The sequence below is a fragment of the Microcebus murinus genome, chromosome 21, assembly GCF_040939455.1.
Source record: "Microcebus murinus isolate Inina chromosome 21, M.murinus_Inina_mat1.0, whole genome shotgun sequence".
NCBI lineage: Eukaryota > Metazoa > Chordata > Mammalia > Primates > Cheirogaleidae > Microcebus > Microcebus murinus.
The window spans coordinates 8,232,227-8,256,387 of NC_134124.1; the positions used below are offsets into that span (position 1 = coordinate 8,232,227).

The window sequence follows — 24,161 nt, forward strand, 5'->3', positions numbered from 1 at the left end:
ACATGCTTCGAAGCCAAGCCAAGTCAGTGTTCCTGAGAAATCCCCAGAAGGCTACACGGGCTATCTCCCCAATGCAGCAGAGGGCTGAGTTAGATTCTGAACCACTGGCCTCAAATAGTACTCACAGAAACTACACAGTGCCCTACGAAGTCAACGTCTCCACCTGCATCTCAGGAAATCTTGGTCCCTAAGAGATAATAATCAGTTTTTGTCCAATCTAACTTTTACTATATATAGGATGGGCCTTTCACCAAAGCCCCATTAATGGTCTTATTGTATAAGGAAATTACAATAATAAAATCCAATTATCCTAAGATTTACTAACTTACCTGTCATCTTTTTCCCTAATTAAAAACAAAATCTGTCTTCCTCACTGGAGCACTATCCTTCAGACAGTTAATTAGTTATAGCTTACTACTTCATCCTTGTCTAGAACCTAATCTAGGTTAAAGAAATTATAATGTGTAAAAGAGACTACACTAAGATCCTCTAACAACTATTATCATTATCCACCCTCTTGTGCATCCACCAAAATCCACTATACATATGTGTTGCTTAAATAGACACTGTACTTTTTTTTCTGTTTTGAAGAATAGACATGCTCATTCAAAGGCAACAGACAAAATACATTTAGGTTAACAGCATCCTATCTTCTTCAAAATTCCCTACAGTTCCAACTACTCTTTTTTTCCCCTCTCTCCAGTCTTATACACTGCCAGGAATATGATTGCTTCATGGCTCTAACATAATTAGAAAAAATAAAAATAATATGACATGACCTTGGCAGGCACACATTTTCATTTAATATGACACAATTAGAGTATTACTTTTCCCAAAAGTTAACTTTTATCGCCAATATTCATTCAAAACTTACTTCTAATTCTTTTATTTTGTCTTCTGCTATTCTCTGTTTCTCTAACAGCTGATTGTGAATTACCTCCTTGGATTGAAGAATAAACCTACAAAACAAAAGAAAGTTGAAAATTAAGCCACATGACCACTGTATTCATCAAAATCAATAGCTTTATACCATAAATATTAAACCAAGAAAACCAAAAGGACCTCCCCTTTCAGCACAAACAAAATGCACTGTTATGTTAATGTGACAAACTCAGGAAACCACCATATGGTTTAAACCTTCCTGGCTGAAAAGAAATGATGGCTTCAAAGGAGATTCTGCTTTCTTAAGAAGGGAATCAGGCCAGGTGCGTGGCACCTGCCTGTAGTCCCAGCTATTCAAGAGGCTGAAGTGGGAGGATCACTTGAGCCCAGGAGTTTAAGTCCAGTCTGGGCAACATAGTGAAGGAAATTCAAGTAGATAAAAGAAAAATAATAATAAAGGAATACAAATCTATCACAGGCTAAGAGAAAAGTCAACATACAAACAATAAAAATCCCCTATAATTTTTATTTTTCAATTTTTGTCTAGATATTTTTTCAACAATATTTGTAAAGTAGAGCTCCCCTCCCTCTTTTTTTTTTTTCTCTTTTGGTAACAGCAGTAACTCATGACCTTTGAAAGTCACAATCAAGTACTGTGTTAGGATCAATGCATTAGTGTTTATATGGTTTCCTCACACAAAAAGCACTGTAAAAGCCCTAGTATCTTTTATTATTTCCAGAGTGTATAATACCTCTGAAAAGCTCAAAATATACAAGTGGAAAATTTCAACTTTTTCCATTTTACAGTCAGGCACATTATTTACTACTGATGAGGGGGGAAATATAGGGAAGCTTTAAAAATTAACACTGAATCTGTTTTGTGACTTTTTGTTCATAATTCTTGCTGCAGGGAAAGGAAGAACACACTTTTATAGTTTCAAGTCAGTGAACTGAAATATTTCCCTTCCACTGGAACCAAGGGAAAAACCCTAATTACTCAAATCTCTTTCAGGATTGTCTAACTAGGCTAAAATAGATTTCAATTAAAGATTACAATTAATTAAGCAAGTTCTTTCTTCTCTTTGCACTAAGAGTTCAGTGACAAAGAATTAAACATCTTCTCGTAACAAGAAAACATATCAAGGTAGCAACATACAGCTTCCTCTATGAACCCCATAAAAACAAGATTGTGCACAGGTGGGTTCTTACCAAGAACATGTGTTATACATAAAAGACAAATAAAAACAGACCAAAAAAGGACAAATAGCCATGCCCTGAGACCTGGGAGGAAAATGCTCTTTCTCCTCTTTTTCCCCCCTTATACACCTTGCCACACACATTAACACAATCTGATAAACTTCTCTTCAACTGTACTAAATATTACACTGATTATAATGTGGCCAGGCCAGATAATTTAACTGATGATCTTTTGTCTTCAGTAGTAACTTGATCCTTTGTAAAAAAACCTTACTTATATATTTACTGGAAAGATAGCCTGGATTCATGCAAAATAAAGATTACTTCTAGGTCTTTTATTATAGAACTCCATGTCTAAAATGTTCCTTTTTTTGAGACAGGGTCTCACTCTGTTGCCCATGCTAGAGTGCAGTTGCATCATCATAGCTCACTTCAGCCTCAAACTCCTGGGCTCAAGGGATCCTCCTGCCTCAGCCTCCTGAAGAGCTGGGACTACAGGCACGCACCACCATGACTGGCTAACTTTTCTATTTTTTTTTAGAGATGAGGGTGTCTCACTATGTTGATCAGGCTGGTTTTGAACTCCTGGCCTCTAGCAATCTTCCTGCCTCGGCCTCCCAAAGTGCTGGGATTACAGGTATGAGCCACCATCTCTGGCCTAAAATGTTCTTATTGGGTCCAACAGATAGGTGCTATTTCTGAAAAAATTGTAGTTTACAGAATATTTTTCTCAGAACTCATGCAAGTAATTTAAGAAGAATTGTTTTGAACTGTATTAAGTTTCAGTGATACCATATAAAAAGTATTGTAAAATAGCATCTAAGAGATTACCAAATCATGTCATTACATGTATGATTTTACTAAGTCTTTTAGTCATGGAAATAATTATCAGAGTAAAATATACATTTTTAAATAGCATCGATTCAGCCAATGAGTGCTATTCTCAAATAATAGGTCATCAGACATCGTCTTTATTAGCGTCTGGGAAAATTTCAAAGCTAAGATTAGAGGTCAAGTCATTACTTATGTGGCCTTTAAAAATAAAGTATCTGAAGAGATACTAAATCCCTTGAGCAGAAAATAAAATTACTAGAAAGCAAGAACACTCAACAACAAAAACATGTTTTTCCATGGCCACACATCCCTTGAGGTAGCTATATTGGACTGTGCCAACTTCAAAGGCCAGAGAGAATCCACCAACGCTGGCCAACCTAAGCCTAAGGACATCTCAGCCACACAAGTTTTAAACAAGGATGAGTGCTGGGTAAACTCAAATGTTTACCTCAAAGAGTAGTTACATAGTCAAAATTCAAACATAAAAACTATGAAAAGGTTGGTTTTGACCTCAATTCAAACAATGGCAAAGATAGGTTGTATGGAGATTGGAAAGGGCTCCAAGATACATATGATTTCTGAAAAAAGTCTCTGGAAAATATCTATTGTTTAAAAAGGCACTAAATTATCAGATACTATTTTGAACAGAAAGGACAGTTTCTCAAAGCAGAGAATCTCAAAGAGATCCTGCCTGTTTATGGAAAGGATTCTGGAGTTCAAAATGTACCACAAAGGAAAAATAAACTATGAAGAGGGAAAGTATTCTCATATGACAAATGATATGTAGATAATGTGTTCACAGTACTCAGGATTATATACCTGGACTGCTTTGTAAAAAGCCTCTTCTGCAACCTGGAAATCAATGCCATGTGGCTCTGCACTGTCCACTCTCTAGGACACTTGCAACCTGCTGTTTTACTTCCTCGTTCATGTGTAATTATGCTATCTGAAAAACATAATTCTCTGATGGCTTTTGGTTTTGATTATTTGAGAAATACCAGATGCTGTGTTCTGAATTGTCCTGCAGGCTGATACATGACTTTCACTTTCTTATAACTTGGCACGAATCAAAAGTATTGTTCACCTGCCCAAACACAATCTAGGAGCAGTGGCAATGCTGTCTTCCAAAGTATGGTCACATTGACATATGCTATTCAGGGACAACAAAATGCTAGTGACAGTGTATTTTGTGTGGGTGGGAAATTTTTACAGGATGTCTAAAAACATATCCTAACAGCATTTAGGTTTCAGGGCCTCCACAAATTCAGCAGCACAGAAAAGAATGAATAAGAATGAGCCTATCTTGCTCCTCTGCCTTGCTCCACTCGTAATAAAAGCTACTTGCACATCTACACAAAGATCTATGTGCAAAAAATTTTTACTTCATAATTTTTTAGCAAGGAAAAAAGTAGAAATAACTTAAATCCCTTAGTAGGAACCAATTAAAAAATTATGGCACTTCCACATTGTGGAATGCTCAGTGAGCTAGACACTTATGTTATTGGCACAATGAAGAAGAGAAACTCTGAACACTTCTCTTGTTTTGAATTAAAAACAAAGCAAAAAAAAAAAAAAAGTTTTTAACATTTTGCTGAGCTAACACAAAGGAAAGATTCCACAAAGGCCCAACATGAGGCTGGGCACGGTGGCTCACACCTATAATCCTAGCACTCTGGGAGGCTGAGGCGGGTGGATCGCTTAAGGTCAGAGTTCGAAACCAGCCTGAGCAAAAGTGAGACCCCTTCTCTACTAAAAATAGAAAGAAATTAATTGGCCAACTAAAAATACATAGAAAAAAATTAGATGGGCATAGTGGCACATGCCTGTAGTCCCAGCTACTTGGGAGGCCGAGGCAGAAGGATCGCCTGAGACCAGGAGTTTGAGGTTGGTATGAACTAGGCTGACACCATGGCACTCTAGCCCAGGCAACAGAGTGAGACTCTGTCTCAAAAAATAAATAAATAAAAAAATTATAAAACCTAGCACTTTGGGAGGCCACGGCAGGAGAATCGCTTGATATGAGGCATTCAAGATCAATCTAAGCGAGACCCTGTCTCTACAAAAAACGGAAAAAACAGGTAGGCATGGCAGCACATGCCTGTAGTCCCAGCTACTCGGGAGGCTGAGGCAGGAGTACTGCTTGAGCCCAGGAGTTTGAGGTTGCAGTGAACTATGATAATGCAACTGTACTCTAGCTAGGGCAATAGAGCGAGTCCCTGTCTCGAAAACAAAACTAAACTAAACAAAATAATTGAATACAGCATTAAGACCTAAAAGACAAAATTGAGTGTTCTAATATATGTGTAATTACAGACCCAAAAGGAGAAAAGACAGAGAATGGGGTAGAAAAAGCATCTGAAGAGATAATGAACAAGAATTTTCCAAAGCAACAAAAACCACCAAATCACAGTTCCAAGACATGCAAAACAAATACCAAAAACAAAAGCCCTAGATTTGGCATAATCGAACTACTAAAAACCAAAGATGAAGAAAAAAGTCTTGAAGGCAGCCAGAGAAACAAAAATAAGAATTACAGCCAACTCCTTGCCACAAATTATGCAAGGAAGATGACACTGGTGTGACATTTTCAAAGCACTGAAAGAACTATTAACCCAGCATTATATACACAGTGAAATTATCCTCCAAAAATGAAGGGGAAATCCAAATAACAAAAGCTGAGGTGTTTATTCTGGCAAATATACACCATAAGGAATGTTAAAGGTAGTTCTTTCATCAGAAGGAGTATGATAATACATGGCAACTTACAAAGAAATGAAAAGCACTGGAAACAGTATAAATTTGGATGAATAGGCATGTCTGTCTTATAATGACAATAAGAAATATCATTCTAAAATATATTGTCTAAAGCGGGATTGGCAAACTATGATTTGCAGGCCAATCCACTAATGCTCATTTGTTTATATAATGACAATGACTGCTTTCTCACTACAGTGGCAGAGTTGAGAGAGAGTGATGATAGAGTATTATATGACCTGCAAAGCCAAAAATATTTATTATCTGGCCTATTACAAAAAAAGCCTGCCAATCTCTGATCTAAAGCAAATGCAACAGCAATACATTGTGGGCTCCAAGACATATGTAAAATGTAGAATGATAAAAAAAAGGATGGGAGGGAGGGATTTGACATATATTAATAAAATGTGGTATATTATTTAAAGATAGATTACGATAAATTAAAAATACATACTATAAAACATAGGACAACCACCACATAAAAAATTTTAAGAGGAATACCTACTAAGTCAAAAGAAATGGTAAAACAGAAGCACAAAAATACTCAATCCAAAAGAAGGCAGGAAAAGAAGAACAAAGGAATAAAGAATAAATGAGGCTGGGCGCAGTTGGCTCATGCCTGTAATCCTAGCACCTTGGGAGGCAGAGGCAGAAGGATCACTTGAGGCCAGGAGTTCAAGACCAGCCTGAGCAAGACCCAATCTCTACAAAAAATAGAAAAATTAGCCAAGTGTGGTGGTATGCACCTGTAGTCCTAGCTACTCAGAAGGCTGAGGCAGGAAGATAGCTAGAGTCCAGGAGTTTAAGGTTGCAGTGAGGTATGATGACACCACTGCACTCTAGCCCAAGAAACAGGCCAAAACTCTGCTTCAAAAACAAAAAAAAAGGGAAAACAAGTAGCAAAATCCGAGATTTAAGCCCAACTATAACAATAACAACTTGAAATGGAAATGATATAAACACCCCAATTAAAGGCAATAATTGTCAGATTGGATTAAAAAGTGTGACTCACCCATATGCAGCCAACAAGAAATCTACTTTAAACTACAAAACATAAATAGGTTAAAAGTAAATACATGACTACACCTACTAGGATGGCAACAATCAAAAAGATAATAGTAAGTGTTGAAGAGAATATGGAGAAATTGGAACCCACATACATTGCTGGCAGGAATGTAAAATGGTACAGCTGCTATGGAAAACATTCTGGCAGTTCCTCAAAAGGTTAAACATAGTTGCCATAAGACCCAGCAATTCTACTCCAAAGAATACAGCCAATTGAAACGAAAACTTATGTCCACACAAAAACTTACACACAGGTATTCATAGCGGCACTACAGCCAAGAAGTGGAAACAATCCAAATGTTCATCAACGGATGAATAAACAAAATGTGATATAGTCACACAACAAAATATTTCAACAATTTCAACATTTCAACAATAAAAAGGAATGAAGTACATGCTACAACTAGATGAACCTTTAAAACATAACATTAAGAAGACACAATCAGTTATTGTATGATTCCATTTATATGAAATGTCAAGAATACGCAAATCTAGAGAAACAAGATTTGTAGTTCCCCAGGAAGAGGGTAAGGGACAGGCAGTGGGGGGAGGGGTTAGAATAACGGCTAATGGAGAATTCTCTTGGGGTTGACAAAATATGTTCTAGAATTAGACAGTGGTAATGGTTGCACAACTTTACAAATACAAAAAACCCATTGAACTATACACTTTAAAAAGGGTAAAATAGTGAATTTTATGTTATGTGAATTTTAATGTAAAAAAATATGGCCAAAGGATTTAAATGGATACCTTATCAAAGAAGAGATAAGGATGACAAATAACTAATGTCACAATATTAGTTATTAGGGTAAAACAAATTAAAACCACAATGAGATATCATAAGACACCTATTAGAATGGCTAGAATTAAACAACAACAAAAAAGACAATACCAAGTGTTGGTGAGGAACCAAAGCAGCTAAAACTCTCATACATTTCTGGCTGTTGTGCACACAAAATGGTCCAGCCACTTTGCAAAAGAGTTTGGCAGCTTCTTATAAACTTAATCATTACCATTCTTAATCAGTATAGCATTCAATTCAGGAATCTCACTCGTAGGTAACTGTGGCATAATTATATAATGGAAAGCTATTCAGCAATAAAAAGGAGCAAACCACTGATACATGCTGCAATATGAAATCTCAAAAGCATTATGCTAAATCAAAGAAGACAGAAAGAGCTACATATGGTATAATTCTATTTACACAGCATTCTAAAACAGAGAACAAGGAACCAGGGCTTCTTGAAGAAATGACTGATCATAGGCCAGGCGCGGTGGCTCACGCCTGCAATCCTAGCTCTTTGGGAGGCCAAGGCGGGAGGATCGTTCAAGGTCAGGAGTTTGAGACCAGCCTGAGCAAGAGCGAGACCCCGTCTACTAAAAATAGAAAGAAAATTAATTGGCCAACTAAAAATATATAGAAAAAATTAGCCGGGCATGGTGGCACATGCCTGTAATCCCAGCTACTCAGGAGGCTGAGGCAGGAGGATCGCCTGAGCCCAGAAGTTTGAGGTTGCTGTGAGCTAGGCTGATGCCACGGCACTCTAGTCCGGGCACTCTGTCTCAAAAAAAAAAAAAAAAAAAAAAAATACTGATCATAGGGCTCAGGTAGGGAAAATACAAGATGAACCTGGAGCATCACGCAGTGTGAGAAAGTCAGGAAGTAGTCTCAAAACAAAAGGCTAAAGAAAATGAAAAGGCGAGCCACAGATGGGGGAAAATATTTGACAAAAGACATGTATCCAAATTATACAAAGAACTCTTAAAACTCAACAATAAAACAAACTACCAAGCTGGGCGCGGTGGCCCACGCCTATAATCCTAGCACTGTGGGAGGCCGAGGCGGGCGGATTGCTTGAGCCCAGGAGTTTGAGGTTGCTGTGAGCTAGGCTGATGCCACGGCACTCACTCTAGCCTGGGCAACAAAGCGAGACTCTGTCTCAAAAAAAAAAAAAAAAAAGCTATCATATTAAAAAATTCTATAAAGATCTGAACAGACACTTCACCAAAGATACAGAAATGACAAATAAGCACATGAAGAGATGCTCAACATCAAATGTGACTGGCGAACTGTAAACTAAAACAACCATGATATACCACTCTTCACCTAGTATAATGGATAAAATCCAAAGCACTAAAAACACCAAATGCTCGTGAAAATACAGAATAATAGAAACTCTCATTCATTACTGGTGGGAATGAAAAAATGGTACAGCCCACTTTGGAAGACAGTTTGGCAGGTTCTTAGAAAGCTAAACATATAACCAAGCACATGTGAACATAAAAATCTACATGAATATTATAGCAGCTTTACTCATATCTGCCCAAACTTGGAAGTAACCAAAATATCCTTCAATAGGTAAATGGATAAACAAACAGTGGTACACCCCCAGACACTGGAATATAAATCAACAATAAAAAGAAAGGGGCCGGGCGCGGTGGCTCAAGCCTGTAATCCTAGCACTCTGGGAGGCCGAGGCGGGCGGATTGCTCGAGGTCAGGAGTTCGAAACCAGCCTGAGCAAGAGCGAGACCCTGTCTCTACTATAAATAGAGAGAAATTAATTGGCCAACTAATATATATATATATATATATATATATATATATATATATATATATATATATATATATATAAAATTAGCCGGGCATGGTGGTGCATGCCTGTAGTCCCAGCTACTCGGGAGGCTGAGGCAGAAGGATTGCTTGAGCCCAGGAGTTTGAGGTTGTTGTGAGCTAGGCTGACGCCATGGCACTCACTCTAGCCTGGGCAACAAAGAGAGACTCTGTCTCAAAAAAAAAAAAAAAAAAAAAACTAAAAAGAAAGGAACTTCCTAGCACTCAGGAAGGCCAAGGCAGGAGGATCACTTGAGGTCAAGAGTTTGAGACCGGCCTCAGCAAGAGTGAGACCCTGTCTCTACTAAAAATACAAAGAAATTAGCAGGGCAACTAAAAAAAAAAAAAATAGAAAAAATTAGCCAGGTGTGATGGCACGTGCCTGTAGTCCCAGCTACTCAGGAGGCTGAGGCAGGAGGATCGCCTGAGCCCAGGAGCTTGAGGCTGCTGTGAGCTATAATGATGCCAAGGCACTCTAGCCCGGGCAACAGAGCAAGACTGTTTCACACACACACACACAAAAAGAAATGAACTATCGACATATAAAAAGACAGAGGAGCCAGGAGCAGGGGCATGCACCTGTGATCCCCCCAGCTATACAGGAGGCTGAGGCAGAGAATCACTGGAGTTCAAGGCCAGCCTGGGCAGCACAGCAAGACCTTGTCTCTTTAAAAAAAAAAAAAAAAAAAAGACAGTAACCTTAAAGGCATATTGCTAAGTGAAAGAAGCTACTGTGGAAAGGCTACATCTGCATCATTCCAACTATCACATTCTGGAGAAGGCAAAACTATAGAAACAGTAAAAAGATCAGTGGTCACCAGGGAGGAGGTGGGGGTGGAAGGATGGAAGGAAGTGGTGGGAAGGAGGGAAGAATGACTAGGTGGAGCACAGGTGATTTTGGGAACATGAAACTATTCTGTATTATGGTATAGCAGTGGATACATTATACATTTGTTAAAACCCAGAACTATAAAACACAAAGAGTGATCCCTAATGTGAACTATGGATCTTAGTTAACAATAATGTATCAATATTCCTTTATCAATTGTAACTAATGTACCACACTGATGCAAGCTGTAAATAAGAGAAGAAACTGGAGGTGTTGAGGAAGGTGGAAAGGGAATATGTGAGCACTCTCTGTGCCTTCTGCTCAATTTTTCTGTAAAACTGCTCTAAAAAATAGTCTATTAATTAAAAAAAAAAAAAAAAAAAAAGGTTGGGAGCATGTTAAAAGAACACAGGAGAAAACCTGAAAAAGCTTCCAATGGCCCAGTGGCCAAAGCAGAACTATTTGAGCAACAAAATAAACAACACATAAATATCGCACCTGGATCTGCCATATCTCAGGCAAAAGAAGTCTACACATCACTGTATGCTCAAGTCTAACTCTGAGGGATGCTGCCACATCTTTGTACTACACTACCCATGTTCCCCTCATTTACTACTGCTTCCATAAATTCCTCATTCCTTTTTCTTCTCCAGCACCCATATTACAAGCTTTACACAAGGCTCTCTGCCAAGCTCTTTCTACCCAAAGTCCCTCATAGAATTCACTCATTTTAAAGGCTTCAACTTGGCTGGTGACCCTCAAAATAATATCAACCCCTATCACCTGCACTATGTCCAGCATCTAATGGTCATTTCTACATTTCTACTCCCAAATTAAACTCATTTTATCAACCCACACTAACATTCCCTACAAGCACTTTCACAATCACAACATCAGCTTCTGTCAATGATATCACCACATGCCCACTCACCTAAGTCCCAAAATTACAGGTATACCCCTTGTCCCCTACATTCCCAATTTATCACTTTCTCTCATAATGACCCTATACCTCTCCATTCTACTTCCACCACCTTAATGTATGCCTTTATTACTGCACTCCTGAATTACTTCCATAGGTTCCTACCTGTTTGTACCCCCTGATTGAACTCTACTTAATTCATTCTAAATATATCAACAGTGACCGGGTGTGGTGGCTCACACCTGTAATTCTAGCACTCTGGGAGGCCGAGGCAGGAGGATCGCTCAAGGTCAGGAGTTCGAGACCAGCCTAAGCAAGAGCGAGACCCCATCTCTACTGAAAAAATAGAAAGAAATTAATTGGCCAACTAAAACTATATACAAAAATAATTAGCCAGGCATGGTAGTACATGCCTGTAGTCCCAGCTACTCGGGAGGCTGAGGCATGATTGCTTGAGCCCAAAGAGTTTGAGGTTGCTATGAGCTAGGCTGATGCCACAGCACTCTAGCCTGGGCAAGAGTGAGATTCTGTCTCAAAATAAATAAATAAATGTATCAACAGTTTTCATGTAATTAGCCCTCAATTACTGATCATTGTAATGATTGTTGATGATTTTAGCAGACATTACTAATTAGCTACCCAATATCTGTTTCCTTTTCTTTGATGACAGAGTCCCAATTTTGTTTGGGTACCCTCCACTTACCCAAGTAACTCAAGAATCCTAGGCAGAATCTTAATTGGCCTTACCCAAATATGACAGTTCCATTTCCCAAGATTTAAGCCCACACATTTGGTTCAGTTTCTGTCATGAGATGTGAGGGGTGGACCATTAGAAGACTTCTGGGAAAGATTTCTCTGTTCTTTCAAAAGTGACACCAGAAAAGATGGTACTTTTCTAACTCTAGATGTTGATATGTCTAAATGAAATTCTTGGAACTCCTGCAGCCAACGTGAAGATGAAGCCAGCAAACGCAGAGAGGACAGAGGCAAGAGTACTGAAATAAGTGGAAATGAACCCAATATATAGTCCCTGAGAAGGCCTGACATACACAACATGGGTTAATCTTTCAGAAGCAGTATACTCAGTGAAGGAAGCCATACAAAGAAGTATATACTGTAATGACCCCATTTATATATTACATTTATATGAAGTTCTAAAACAGGAAAAATTAATCTACAATAGAAATCAGATTAGCAGCTGCCTAGAGCCGGGACCAAGGGAGGGGAAGACTGACTTGGTAGAAGCAAGAAGGAACCTTCTGGGATGATGCAAACGTTCTATATCATGATTAGGGTGATGATCACATTTGTCAAAATTCACTCAATTGTACTCTCAAAATGAGTGCATTTTACTGTATATAAGTTACACCTCAATAATGCTGATTTTAAGAAAGACAATTAGAACTATGGTACACCAGATGATGAGAAGTGCCATGGAGAAAAATAAAGCCAACAAGAGGCAAATAAATGAGGGTGTGGTGTGTATATAATTTTAAATAGGATGGTCATGAAAGGCCTCATTGCCTTTTTAGTAATGACCTGAAAGAAGAGAAGGAGTAAGCCAAGGAGATATTTGGAAGGCAGCTTCAGGAAGGAAGACCATTGTTGGTCTTGGTCTTTTCCATTGATGAAATGGGAAAACATCTGAAGATTTTGACTAGAGTGATCTGACTTATGTTTTGAAAGGATCACTCTAGCTGATCAGTTGAAAACAGACCATAAAGTTGTTAGGACAAAAGCAAGGAGCCCAGTTAGGAGGCAGTTGCTATAATCCAATGGTAGCTTAGACTAGGGCAGTGGTTAGAAGTGTTCAGATTCTGGACAAATTTAAAGATAGAGTCAACGGTATTTGCTAACAAATTAAATGTAAGATTGAAAGAGAAGAACCAAAGATGACTCCAAGATCTGGAAGAACTGGAAGGATGGAAAAGCCGTTTACTGAAATGAAGAATGAAGAAGGAGATGGTTTATTTACAAACAACAAGAATTTTATTTTGGCCAAGGTAATTTTCAGATGCCTATTAGACCATCAAATGGAGATGTAGAGTAGATGACTGGATGTACAAATTTGGAATTCAGGGAAGGGGTCTAAGCTAAAGAGAAATATCTGGGAGTTGTCAGTATATAAAAAGGCATTTAAAGAGATAAGCCTGGATGAGATCACTCAGAGACTAAGTATGTATAGACAAGAGAACAGAAAAACCCCAAGGGCTAAGCCCAAGGCCAATCTAATATTTACAAATGTGACAGAAAGAAGATAGTAAAGGAGACTGAGAAGGAATGGCCAGTGAGGTAGGAGGAAAACCAAGAGGTGGTATCCTGAAAGCCAAGGGAAGAAAGTGCTTCAAGAAAGACCGATCAACTGGACTAAATACTACTGATAGGTCAAATAAGATGAGGGTGAGAACTCACTGGAATTATTACAGACACATGGTCCCTTCTGGAACCCAACCCCATATAAATGTCCCTTGCTCTACATGAGTGACACACACTGCTAAGTTCAATTTGTAATAATTAAAAATCACTCTCTATTTTTAAATCAAAACTGCTACTCCTGAAATGGAAGCAGTAGTATGTGAATCTATTTTAAACATGATGTTTATTTTGGGTTACTATTTGGTATTCTAAGTATTCTGGTAAATAAGCACCTCTGATGTTTACCACTTTTACTCTGGGCTCATCAAACGCCAAACAATTCCACATATAAGCACTGAGCTATTCTACAACTTCTGTCCAAGATGTGATATTTTACTAGTAGACTGAAATATAACATTGGGTAAAATATAACAACTGGACAGTAAAAGATTAACATCCAATGAGTATTGAAGGACACATACGGAAGAGAAAACAACTGGTACAAAAGCAGAAAGTCACAGAGAAATATAAATATACTCTGGCACAAATGCAAAAGTCTCAGTCAGACACACACATACAGGATGCATATTGTGGTCCAAATCTTTTTACTCTGAGCCAACGTAAAAGGTTGGGCTTAGGGCAGTCATGCTCATGTCTATTTAAGGATACATTTTTAATACTAGGCTCCTGTTGCTGTGCAAGTTTTGATATCAGAACATTTCAAGTCCTCTTTAAAGCCAAAAGAATAGTGTCTTCCAAGTAATCTGGTCCATTTCAAGGTAATTGATCTTCCTCAAAACAAGAGTTGGTAATAGGAGTTTCTGGGCAGGACAAGGAGATAACATTCTCCCAGACATGTCCATTTAAATTTAAATTCTAAAAATAAAATGAGCATACACTCTCCACAAAAGCACAGGCACTAATGGTGCATGTAACACACTACAATCCTAATTACTCCATCAGGGTAAAAAATATTTGCAGTTCACAGCAATTCCTGATATAAGAAGAAAGAAAAGAATAACACACTAGTAAGTCTACTAATAATTACTAAGTGCGTGCTCATATATTAATATGTGGACTGTCTCTCACCTTTTAGGTCAATATTTTTCTGAGCTCCGTTTTGGATATTTCATTAAGATTATGTACCTTGACATGAACATTTCAGTCCTCGCTCTCAGATTAGATAGCAAGTTGTTCTCAAATTTGCCACTTTGAGATAAATGGCAGCTAAACTCAAAAAATTCATGGTACTGCCTAAAATTGACTGTTTCCTTTTCAGAGAAATTCAGCTTAAGTCAGTTAAGTCAGTTACACTTAAGTCAGTTAAGTCAGTTACAGCAAACAATTCCTCAGTGACAAAGTAACACAATTCAAGATTGCTGCTACCTTCATTTTTATTTATATAGGAGCAGCAAGTAAATGGCACTTTTCACCCTTTCTCCAATTAAATACATTGAATCTTGGTTATTAGCAATGAGGATATATGCTATAGTATCCTGTTGTGTTGTTAAATAACTGCTACTTTCACGCAACAAAGGCAGATTTTATTTAATCCTTTGTTTTTTTAAAAAAAGCCAAATCTTTCGAAGTCAGGAATGCAGAAGCAAAGTCCTCCAAGTAACTAAATGAAATCAATTACATTTATGTGTTTTAAACATGTTCAAAGCCTAAAATAAGTAACAAGGACACGTTACAAGTAAGTAACAAGGATATGTTAAATAAAAATTTTATTTTAGCATGTTTGTACTCTCCAAGATAACAGACTTTTTCTCCCTTTTTTTAACAAGAGACTTCTAATTAGCACAACATTTTTAAAATTTATTTCCTGTGTTTCAGTGAAAATGTTTGCATTCTGGGGGATATGGGAGGGGAAGAAGGGAAAGAATTATTAAAAAGTACTTGTCTGCAGAAGAAACATGACTATGTAATTCTTACGCAAATGTTTGTTAACTTCCCTGGCATAAAAACAGTGATGTCATTCTAGACAGCAAAGTTATGATGAACACCAAGTTTTTTAAATCATTGACAATTTAAGGAAATTAAGAATATTACTCAAAAATCTCCTCTCCCCAGAGCACTACATCTATGGAAGAGAAGAGTGTGCTCATCTGGGGTTATATACATATTTGACGTCAACAAAACTTAAGTCATTTTTCCCTGCACAACAGGAAAAGTTGTTGTTTTTCTCCCTTAGAACTCTGGGCAATGAAAGCCATGACTTTAAATGGCTCTGTATAAAAACACAAGAAGGGTGGGTCATATTCTATTAGTAAAAGCAGCAGAACACCAAGAACTTCTCTTTAAGTAAAATTTAAAAATTAAAAAAAAAATCTTAAAAAAAACCTCTTACCTTTGACAATTATTTTATCTTTGCTTCATTTTCTCTACTCTAAAATACAGATTAATATCTTAAAGAGGGTATAAAAGGAATTTGTAAATTTGCATTTGCAATATGGCTCTTAAAAGTAATCTCACACATTATTTTACTTTTTTTCATGTTGTAGTATGCACTAAATAAAATATCTAAACTCGATTCTGGTGAAAGCAACAATATAAACTATTTTTACTACAGTATCAACAGTATTTATCAACAGTATCAAGAATATTTACTACATCAAAATTTTTATTTTATTTCCTAAACTTACTTTGCCACTGAAGGAATAAAATATAGTATGACTATTTCTTCAGTTTTAAAATTACCTCTAAGGCCGGGCGCTGTGGCTCACGCCCGTAATCCTAGCTCTTGGGAGGGCAAGGCGGGCGGATTGCTCAAGGTCAGGAGTTCAAAACCAGCCTGAGCAAGAGCGAGACCCCGTCTCTACTATAAATAGAAAGAAATTAATTGGCCAACTGATATATATATAAAAAATTAGCCGGGCATAGTGGCGCATGCCTGTAGTCCCAGCTACTTGGGAGGCTGAGGCAGAAGGATCACTGGAGCCCAGGAGTTTGAGGTTGCTGTGAGCTAGGCTGACGCCACGGCACTCACTCTAGCCTGGACAACAAAGTGAGACTCTGTCTCAAAAAAAAAAAAAAAAAAAAATTACCTCTAATTGACTGGCAGACCAATTCTACAGCTACATGAAATTACAAAATGGTTGCAAAACTTGAAGCAGCATGACCATATCCCTTTCTATTAATATTTAAATAACTAAACTTAGAGAAACTGTAAATATTTCATTCTGCCTTTATTAAATGGCACAATTCAAACTACAGGTCAATATCCAAACTAACAAATAAGATCAAAACCAAACCAATATAAATTTTAAACAAAGGGTCTTTCAACCAACCTATCATGAAGAGTTCAGATTTCTACATTCCAATTAGTTGAAAAATTTCTTACCTATTTAGATTTTTAAAAATTTGTTAACCGTCAGCAATACACCTACTGCTTTACTTTCTACCTGTACTACATTTATCTTAACTTTTATGTTTCTGGATCTTTCAACCATTAGAGATCAACCGTTAAATTACTTCAACAAGTAGAAATAGCAACACTGCTCCCAAACAGCAATTTCTGCATTGCTAGACACTTATCTAGTTGGCAGATTTATACCATTGTTCATTCTTAGTTCCTTAAATGTAAAAAAATACCCACAGAATGGTAGCATACCTCTAAATTAGTTTAAATACGCTACAAAGTTATTTTTAATTAGGTTCAAGTTTTTTAAAGGCACTAATCATTCTTCTCAAAGGCTAATCTACTCAAGTTCCTCCTATATTAGAAAAATAAAAAGCTAATTTGTCTCCTTTGGAAAGAAGAAATATTATTTAACATCAAGCAAAAAACATATTAGAATAATAGATCTGACATCAAATCAGGGTCAGGATCATACCTATTGTTAATAAATAAGTTTTACACTTATTCTAATGACAGTCCTTTCAAACACTAGCTAGCATGGTTAAATGTCATTCACGTGCACTTTCTAAAGTAACCCTTATTTTAAAAATACTCTTATGCTCTACTATGCAAAGTAAAAAGAAAACTCCCACAAAGCAATTATAAAATGATTCTTATCCATGAAAAAAAAAAATACAAGAAATGTCACATAACATTTATTTGAGATCTGTCCATTCCCTCCATGTATGCTAGAAAGATGCAAAGACAAACACTTCCAAATATTCAGACAGATCATTCCACAGTTGTAACTTTCATCATAGTTCTCAAAGCAGCATGGTGAGGTCAGCTCACAAACAGCTTAAGTAGCAAAACTAGAAATTGGTGGTAGTAGTATCAGGCTACATAACAGCCTCTCCAAAGAATATGAAGTAAGAGAACTAAAATGTGCTGGCAACATGCCAAAAGACTGGATGGAATATAGCTTTGAGCATGGAATACTCAGAGCTTACAGTATATAGCAATTTATCATCTCTTACCCTGTAGCTTGACTTTCCTTGTTTTAAACAAAAAATAGCCACATATAAGAGGTATTAACACCACCAAATCTCTCCACAGTTAGGAGCTGAAAGGCATCTGGACTTGCAACGATTTAACTAAATACATACCCTAAAAAGAAAAATCTGATTTTCATTCTGTGTGAAGATGAGGAAGGTAAAATAGTTATATTGATATTATTCTGCATAGAACAGCCTTTATTCTCCAAGGATTACACTACTCTCAGCATAATTCTAAAGGTTTGAGCTTTCTATATGGTCAGTTCTGATCAAGTATCCCTGCAACTGGCTGGCATTCAGAATTAGTCAACCTCTTCAATAGATTCAATAAAGAATCTTGTCAGATAAAGGGACATAATTTTGGTCAGAAACAATTCCTCTGATCTTAATCAAAATATGTTATTTTTATAATTTTATCTTGACTGAATCATATATTAAAATAGAATAATGAACTCTAATTCTTAAGACTCTGGCACTTTCTAAATAGGCTTTTTCTAAAGAACCAAAAGAAAATGCAGTTATTTGTTATTTTAGGCAAGAGAAAGAATCAGATTAAGTTCAAATCAACACACATTTAACACCTATTTTGTGCCAGACATTATACTGAGAAATGAGGAAACAAAGATAATATATGTATATGGTGTCACAGAGCTAACAATCTCGCTGGGGAGACTGACTCATTTAAAACACACCTATAAACTCAACATGCTCTACTAGTTGTAGGAATAAAAACCCTGATATCACCAAGGAAAGAGTCAATGAGTCTGTCCCAGGGACTGAAAAAATCTTCAGAGGCAAAGTAAGATTTTAGCTATCTTGAAGGTTGAGAATTTCACAAGGGAAAGGAGGACATTGCCAGCCAAGCACAGATGAGCAAAAGCAAAAAGCCACAAAAATATGGGGGGTGTGAGGAAATTCTGTGTGGCAAGGGTCAGAATAACAATTTCTGGTACATGTGCTAATACTATTCTACCCCCACCCTGTGACAGACATCACTAATCAATTAAAGCATGTTTAAAGTCTACATGATACCTCAAAATTCTTTTCACCAGATAACACTAACCAGTAAAATGAAGTAACTCCATTAGATGAAATGTACATGCTATCCTGAACCCAGAAAAAGTAAGTGGTGGAACCTGAGGTCAGAAGAGTAAATTAAGAGCAGATTATGGGGCCGCACAGATGGCTCACGCCTGTAATCCCAGCACACTGGGAGGCTGAGGCAGGAGGATCGCTCAAGGTCAGGAGCTCGAAACCAGCCTGAGCAAGAGCGAGACCCCATCTCTACTATAAATAGAAAGAAATCAACTGGACAACTAAAAACATATAGAAAAAATTAGCCAGGCATGGTGGCCCATGCCTGTAGTCCTAGCTACTTGGGAGGCTGAGGCAGGAGGATTGCTTGAGCCCAGGACTTTGAAGTTGCTATAAGCTAGGATGATGCCATGACACTGTAGCCAGGGCAACAGAGTGAGACTCTGTCTCAAAAAAAAAAAAAAGAGAGATTATGAAAAACCTAAAATGCTAGGCCAAGGAGTTTAGATTTTTGTCCTGTGTACAACAGAGGATGAATAAAGGATTTTATGAAAAATACTGATGGGACTTCTGGTAATGTGTGAAGAATGGATTTGAACAGACACAATGAAAGCAAGAAAAAAGAACAGTTAAGACACTACTGTATTAATAACAGTCCAGGCACAAATAATGAGGCCTTAATTTCAGCAATGGAAAAATCTACAGCAGGTTCTAAAACAAAGAGTTTGAGATTTTATAATCTGTGGTTTTAAAACAAAAATTTGAAGAAAATTTGTATTCTAATCAAAATTGCCAAGTAATACTCAAAAAGGAAAAGAAAAGACAAATTAAGGTAAAGACTAGAATTAAAGAAGTGAATCACAATGATACCCAAAATTACTCAGGACTATAAATTCAGAAATAGATATTTCAGGTTTAGCATCAAGAAAGAGAACATCCTCATGACCAGACTAATACTCAGCAAGTCTTTCTTCCTCTCAGGGCACTAATACTCTAGCCAAACAACAAACGCTATTCACCTTACATGCCCCTACAATACAGGGCCAAACCCACACTGTCAGTGAGATGCAGAAAGCACAAAAGTCAAATTTAAAACCAAAGTTTGAAGTCATGTAGGAGCCCAAGTTTATCTAAACATTTAGAACTACACATTTCTTTTAAGAATACAACCTATCTCTAACACTTTGGACAGTACATTAAAAAAACAAAACAAACAAAAAAAAACCACTCTCCTAACACTTCTGCAGAACGTTTAATAAATGCAATTATTCTAATTAAAAATAAAAACTTCACTGTAGCTCTAAAGGCCAAAGACAGTGAAAGAGTTTTTCTATTTTGAAAAAGAGATTCTTTAGCTGCTGCAAACAAAGGCTAGTCCAGTGATGGGAAATCCAAGTACAACATGTTAATAGGCATGCTAGAAAAGCCAGCATTACTGTTTTAAGACCTAAGGATATTCACATTAAGGATAAAATTACCCTGTAGTGAATGCCAACAATGTACTTCATACTACATAGACACATACTCAAGGTTTCTACTTTGTTCTCATCCCAATTCTTTTGCATCTCAGTAAGAAACTCTGAAACTGGGATTGTCATCCTCCTTAAACAAGCTAAAATGAAAAATATGAACTTGGAGATAAAATTTGTTATATTATTCATTCTGAGAAAGCAAATCAGATGAACAGTTTACCATAATCTCTCTATTATCCAGAAAGATACAGTCAGTCATGAGCACAGTCTACTTCTCATGATGTCAGTCCAAAGCCATTATTAAATTTTACATGTTATGCTTCTTTCAAATCAATCACAAAACAAGTCATCCCAAAACTGAGGTCAAATTCCATTCTACCTAAAAGATCTCCAAATTTGAAGTAATGATCCACTTACTAAGTAATATTCAAAGATCAAATTCCAGAGAAACCTTCCTCCCCCCACTTAAAAAAATCAGTCTTCTCCTTTTAGCTCACTGTAATGGAATGTGACCTGTACTTAAGGGCTTTTCCATTCTTTTTTTTCTGCTTAGAGAATATGAAGCAGACCTATTCTCTCTCATAGGATAATGTTTTTTAAAAGAAAAAAAGCGAAGGTCGGCGCAGTGGCTCACGCCTATAATCCTAGCTCTCTGGGAGGCTGAGGCAGGTGGATCCTTAGTGTTCAGGAGTTCAAAACCAACCTGAGCAAGAGTGAGGACCCGTCTCTACTATAGAAAGAAATTAATAGGCCAACTAATATACATAGAAAAAATTAGCTGGGCATGGTGGCGCATGCCTGTAGTCCCAGCTACTAGGGAGGCTGAGGCAGTAGGATTGCTTGAGCCCAGGAGTTTGAGGTTGCTGTGAGCTAGGCTGACGCCACGGCACTCAATCTTGCCTGGGCAACAAAGTGAGACTCTGTCTCCAAAAAAAAAAAAAGAAAAGAAAAGAAAAAAAGTGAAGGCTCCAGACGGAGCCTCACGCCTGTAATCCTAGCACTCTGGGAGGACCAGGCAGGTGGATTGCTCGAGGTCAGGAATTCGAAACAGGCCTGAGCAAGAGTGAGACCCCGTCTCTACTATAAATAGAAAGAAATTAATTGGCCAACTAATATACATAGAAAAAATTAGCCAGGCGTGGTGGTGCATGCCTGTAGTCCCAGCTACTCGGGAGGCTGAGGCAGTAGGATTGCTTGAGCCCAGGAGTTTGAGGTTGCTGTGAGCTAGGCTGACGCCATGGCACTCACTCTAGCCCGGGCAACAGAGTGAGACTTTGTCTCAAAAAAAAAAAAAAAAAAAAAAAAACTTATTTAAACCAATCTTCATATACAATACAAAATTATTATAAACATCCTCGCATCCCAAATCATATTTTTATCATTGAAGTCACACACTTAAGTAGAGAGAAGAAAGAAGTATTTAAGAAATGTACTTAAAGTCTAAAATTAAACATTTATGAGTTTCAGTTCCTCATTTTTAAAAAAAGAAGGTATTTGACTAGATGATCTTTAAAATTATTTCTATAATACTACCAAGATAACCTCATTAAGGATATATTTTACTTACATTCTTCCTACACCTTCATACATGTTAGTTTCATCTACCAAAGTCATAATCTCTGTATCTGTAAGATGTGCATGCTTTTTCGTTCTGTTCAGCTGTTCAATCTGTATGTCTGCAAGCTTCACCTTCTGTTGAGTGTCAATAACTTTGGCTTGAAGCTCTGTGAAGGCCTAATAAAAACAAGTCCATGATTTAGTAAGTAAAACATTTTACAGTAAACATTTAAGTCAAATCCAAATATATTAAAACAAAACATGCTAACCAGAGACACAGTTGTGAAATTTACCAAAGCAAACATCAATAAGTCGATATAATTGTAAATGATGCTAAATACTGAATTTCCTATGTCCTCAGAAGATGCAATCAATTTGAAGAAGCAAAACAAATGCACATTAAATAAGAACCATATCAAGTAGCAAGTACTCGAGAAGTAATAAGCGCAATATATGCAATAGTCAAGAGATGAAACCCAGAAGATTCAAAACAAGAACCATAAAAGTAACAACTCACTACATTTGTATTACACAACTCGTTTTCAAAGCGCTTCCACGCATGAATTTGAAATATTAACATGGGAATATTAATATGAGAACATTAATAAAGGATATAATAATAAATATCTCGTTTACTCCTCTCAATAATCCTATGAGTTAGGGATGGGAGTTTCATCATCCACAATTTACTATAATTAAGTAACTAAATGAGTTAAGAGATAAAAGTGGCTTGCACAGGGTTGAGCAACTATTAGGTGGAAAGACAAGTAATCCATTTCTTCTGACATCTTAATTCAGAAAACGTTCCATTCTACTGTCTACAGTAATATTCATAATACAAGTATTTTTTGGACAAAGACCAAAAAGAGAGAGAGAGATGTAAAGCACTGGCAGAAGAAATGCATCATGATCTCCATCCACAAATACCAGGCCAAATCTGACCCTTGTGTACATTTACTTAAGATAAACACAGTTCTTGGATACTCTTATTGAAGTGCCTGTAATGACTTTCACATGCTGTCAAGTTTATGCCTTAATAACATTTGTGACTGTACTACATAAAGGCTACTATATAACTTTTATTCTAACTTTGTTCTCACCTACCAGTAAGGTTTCAAAAGATTTACTTTGAGGAAGAGGTGCCTGAAATTTCCTAGTTTCCACCCCCCCCCAAAAAAACCTTGTTAAGACATTAGAAGATAAAACCTTTAAACAAATTTATTTTTTTATTTAATTCATTTAGTTGTCAAAACTATTCAATTCAAGTCTGTAATCATTTTCTTAGTTTGCATTCATTGTCCACTTGTTTCTTTTTCTTTTTTTTTTTTTTGAGACAGAGTCTCACTTTCTTGCCCAGGCTAGAGTGAGTGCCATGGCGTCAGCCTAGCTCACAGCAACCTCAAACTCCTGGGCTCAAGCAATCCTACTGCCTCAGCCTCCCGAGTAGCTGGGACTACAGGCACGTGCCACCATGCCCGGCTAATATTTATTTATTTATTTATTTATTTATTTGTTGGCCAATTAATTTCTTTCTATTTTTATAGTAGAGACGGGGTCTCACTCAGGCTGGTTTTGAACTCCTACCTTGAGCAATGCGCCCAACTCGGCCTCCCAGAGTGCTAGGATTACAAGCGTGAGCCACCCCGCCCGGCCAGTCCACTTGTTTCTTAGCAACAAATTCAAACAGTACTGGGAGGTAAATCCCTCCACAGTTGTACTCCTTAGCTTTCACTAAACCCTGACCTCAGTTTGAACTTTTAATAGAAAAAAAGTAAATTTTTAGAATGCACAATTTTGTTTTGAAATGTAAAATTCCAGGTATTATTTGATTGCTGTGTACAATTTGCTAAGGAGCGAGTAGATTGTTAAAGCTAAGATATTACAGCATTAGCAAGCACCTCGTAAGGGCTAAATTTACAAGTTCCAAGACAAGAATGACAAAAAACAAGACACAAACACATACTATCCTCGGGTTAATAACAAATAGCTTCATTTATTAGGAACAACTATTTCAGCTGTCCTGTTTCTCAGGAACAGGTTGATTGGAGGTGGTCTTAAGATGTTGCTCACCTTAACAACCTAAAGTAGTGGCCAAAAAAGTGTGAAGACAGATAATATCAGATTCTGTCTCAACCTCTGACTGAGTCTTTTCTAGACCTGTTTCCTTTTCTAGAAAAGTATTATAGATTTAAACTAGATGAAATCTAGGATCCTTTCCAATCCACTCCACCCCATCCCCCAAAGCATACGGTTT

At 37.1% G+C, this 24,161-nt stretch overlaps 1 protein-coding gene across 1 annotated transcript in view; it reads right to left on the bottom strand.

The window, feature by feature from the left end:
* PFDN1 (prefoldin subunit 1) overlaps window positions 1-24,161 on the bottom strand; it is a 54,061-nt gene that overhangs the window by 29,086 nt on the left and 814 nt on the right. Inside the window, exons 2-3 of the mRNA XM_012749012.2 lie at window positions 21,918-22,084; window positions 875-959 (exon numbers count right to left, since the gene is read on the bottom strand). Coding sequence (XP_012604466.1) covers window positions 875-959; window positions 21,918-22,084 — 252 coding nt within the window. The remainder of the gene's footprint in view (window positions 1-874; window positions 960-21,917; window positions 22,085-24,161) is intronic.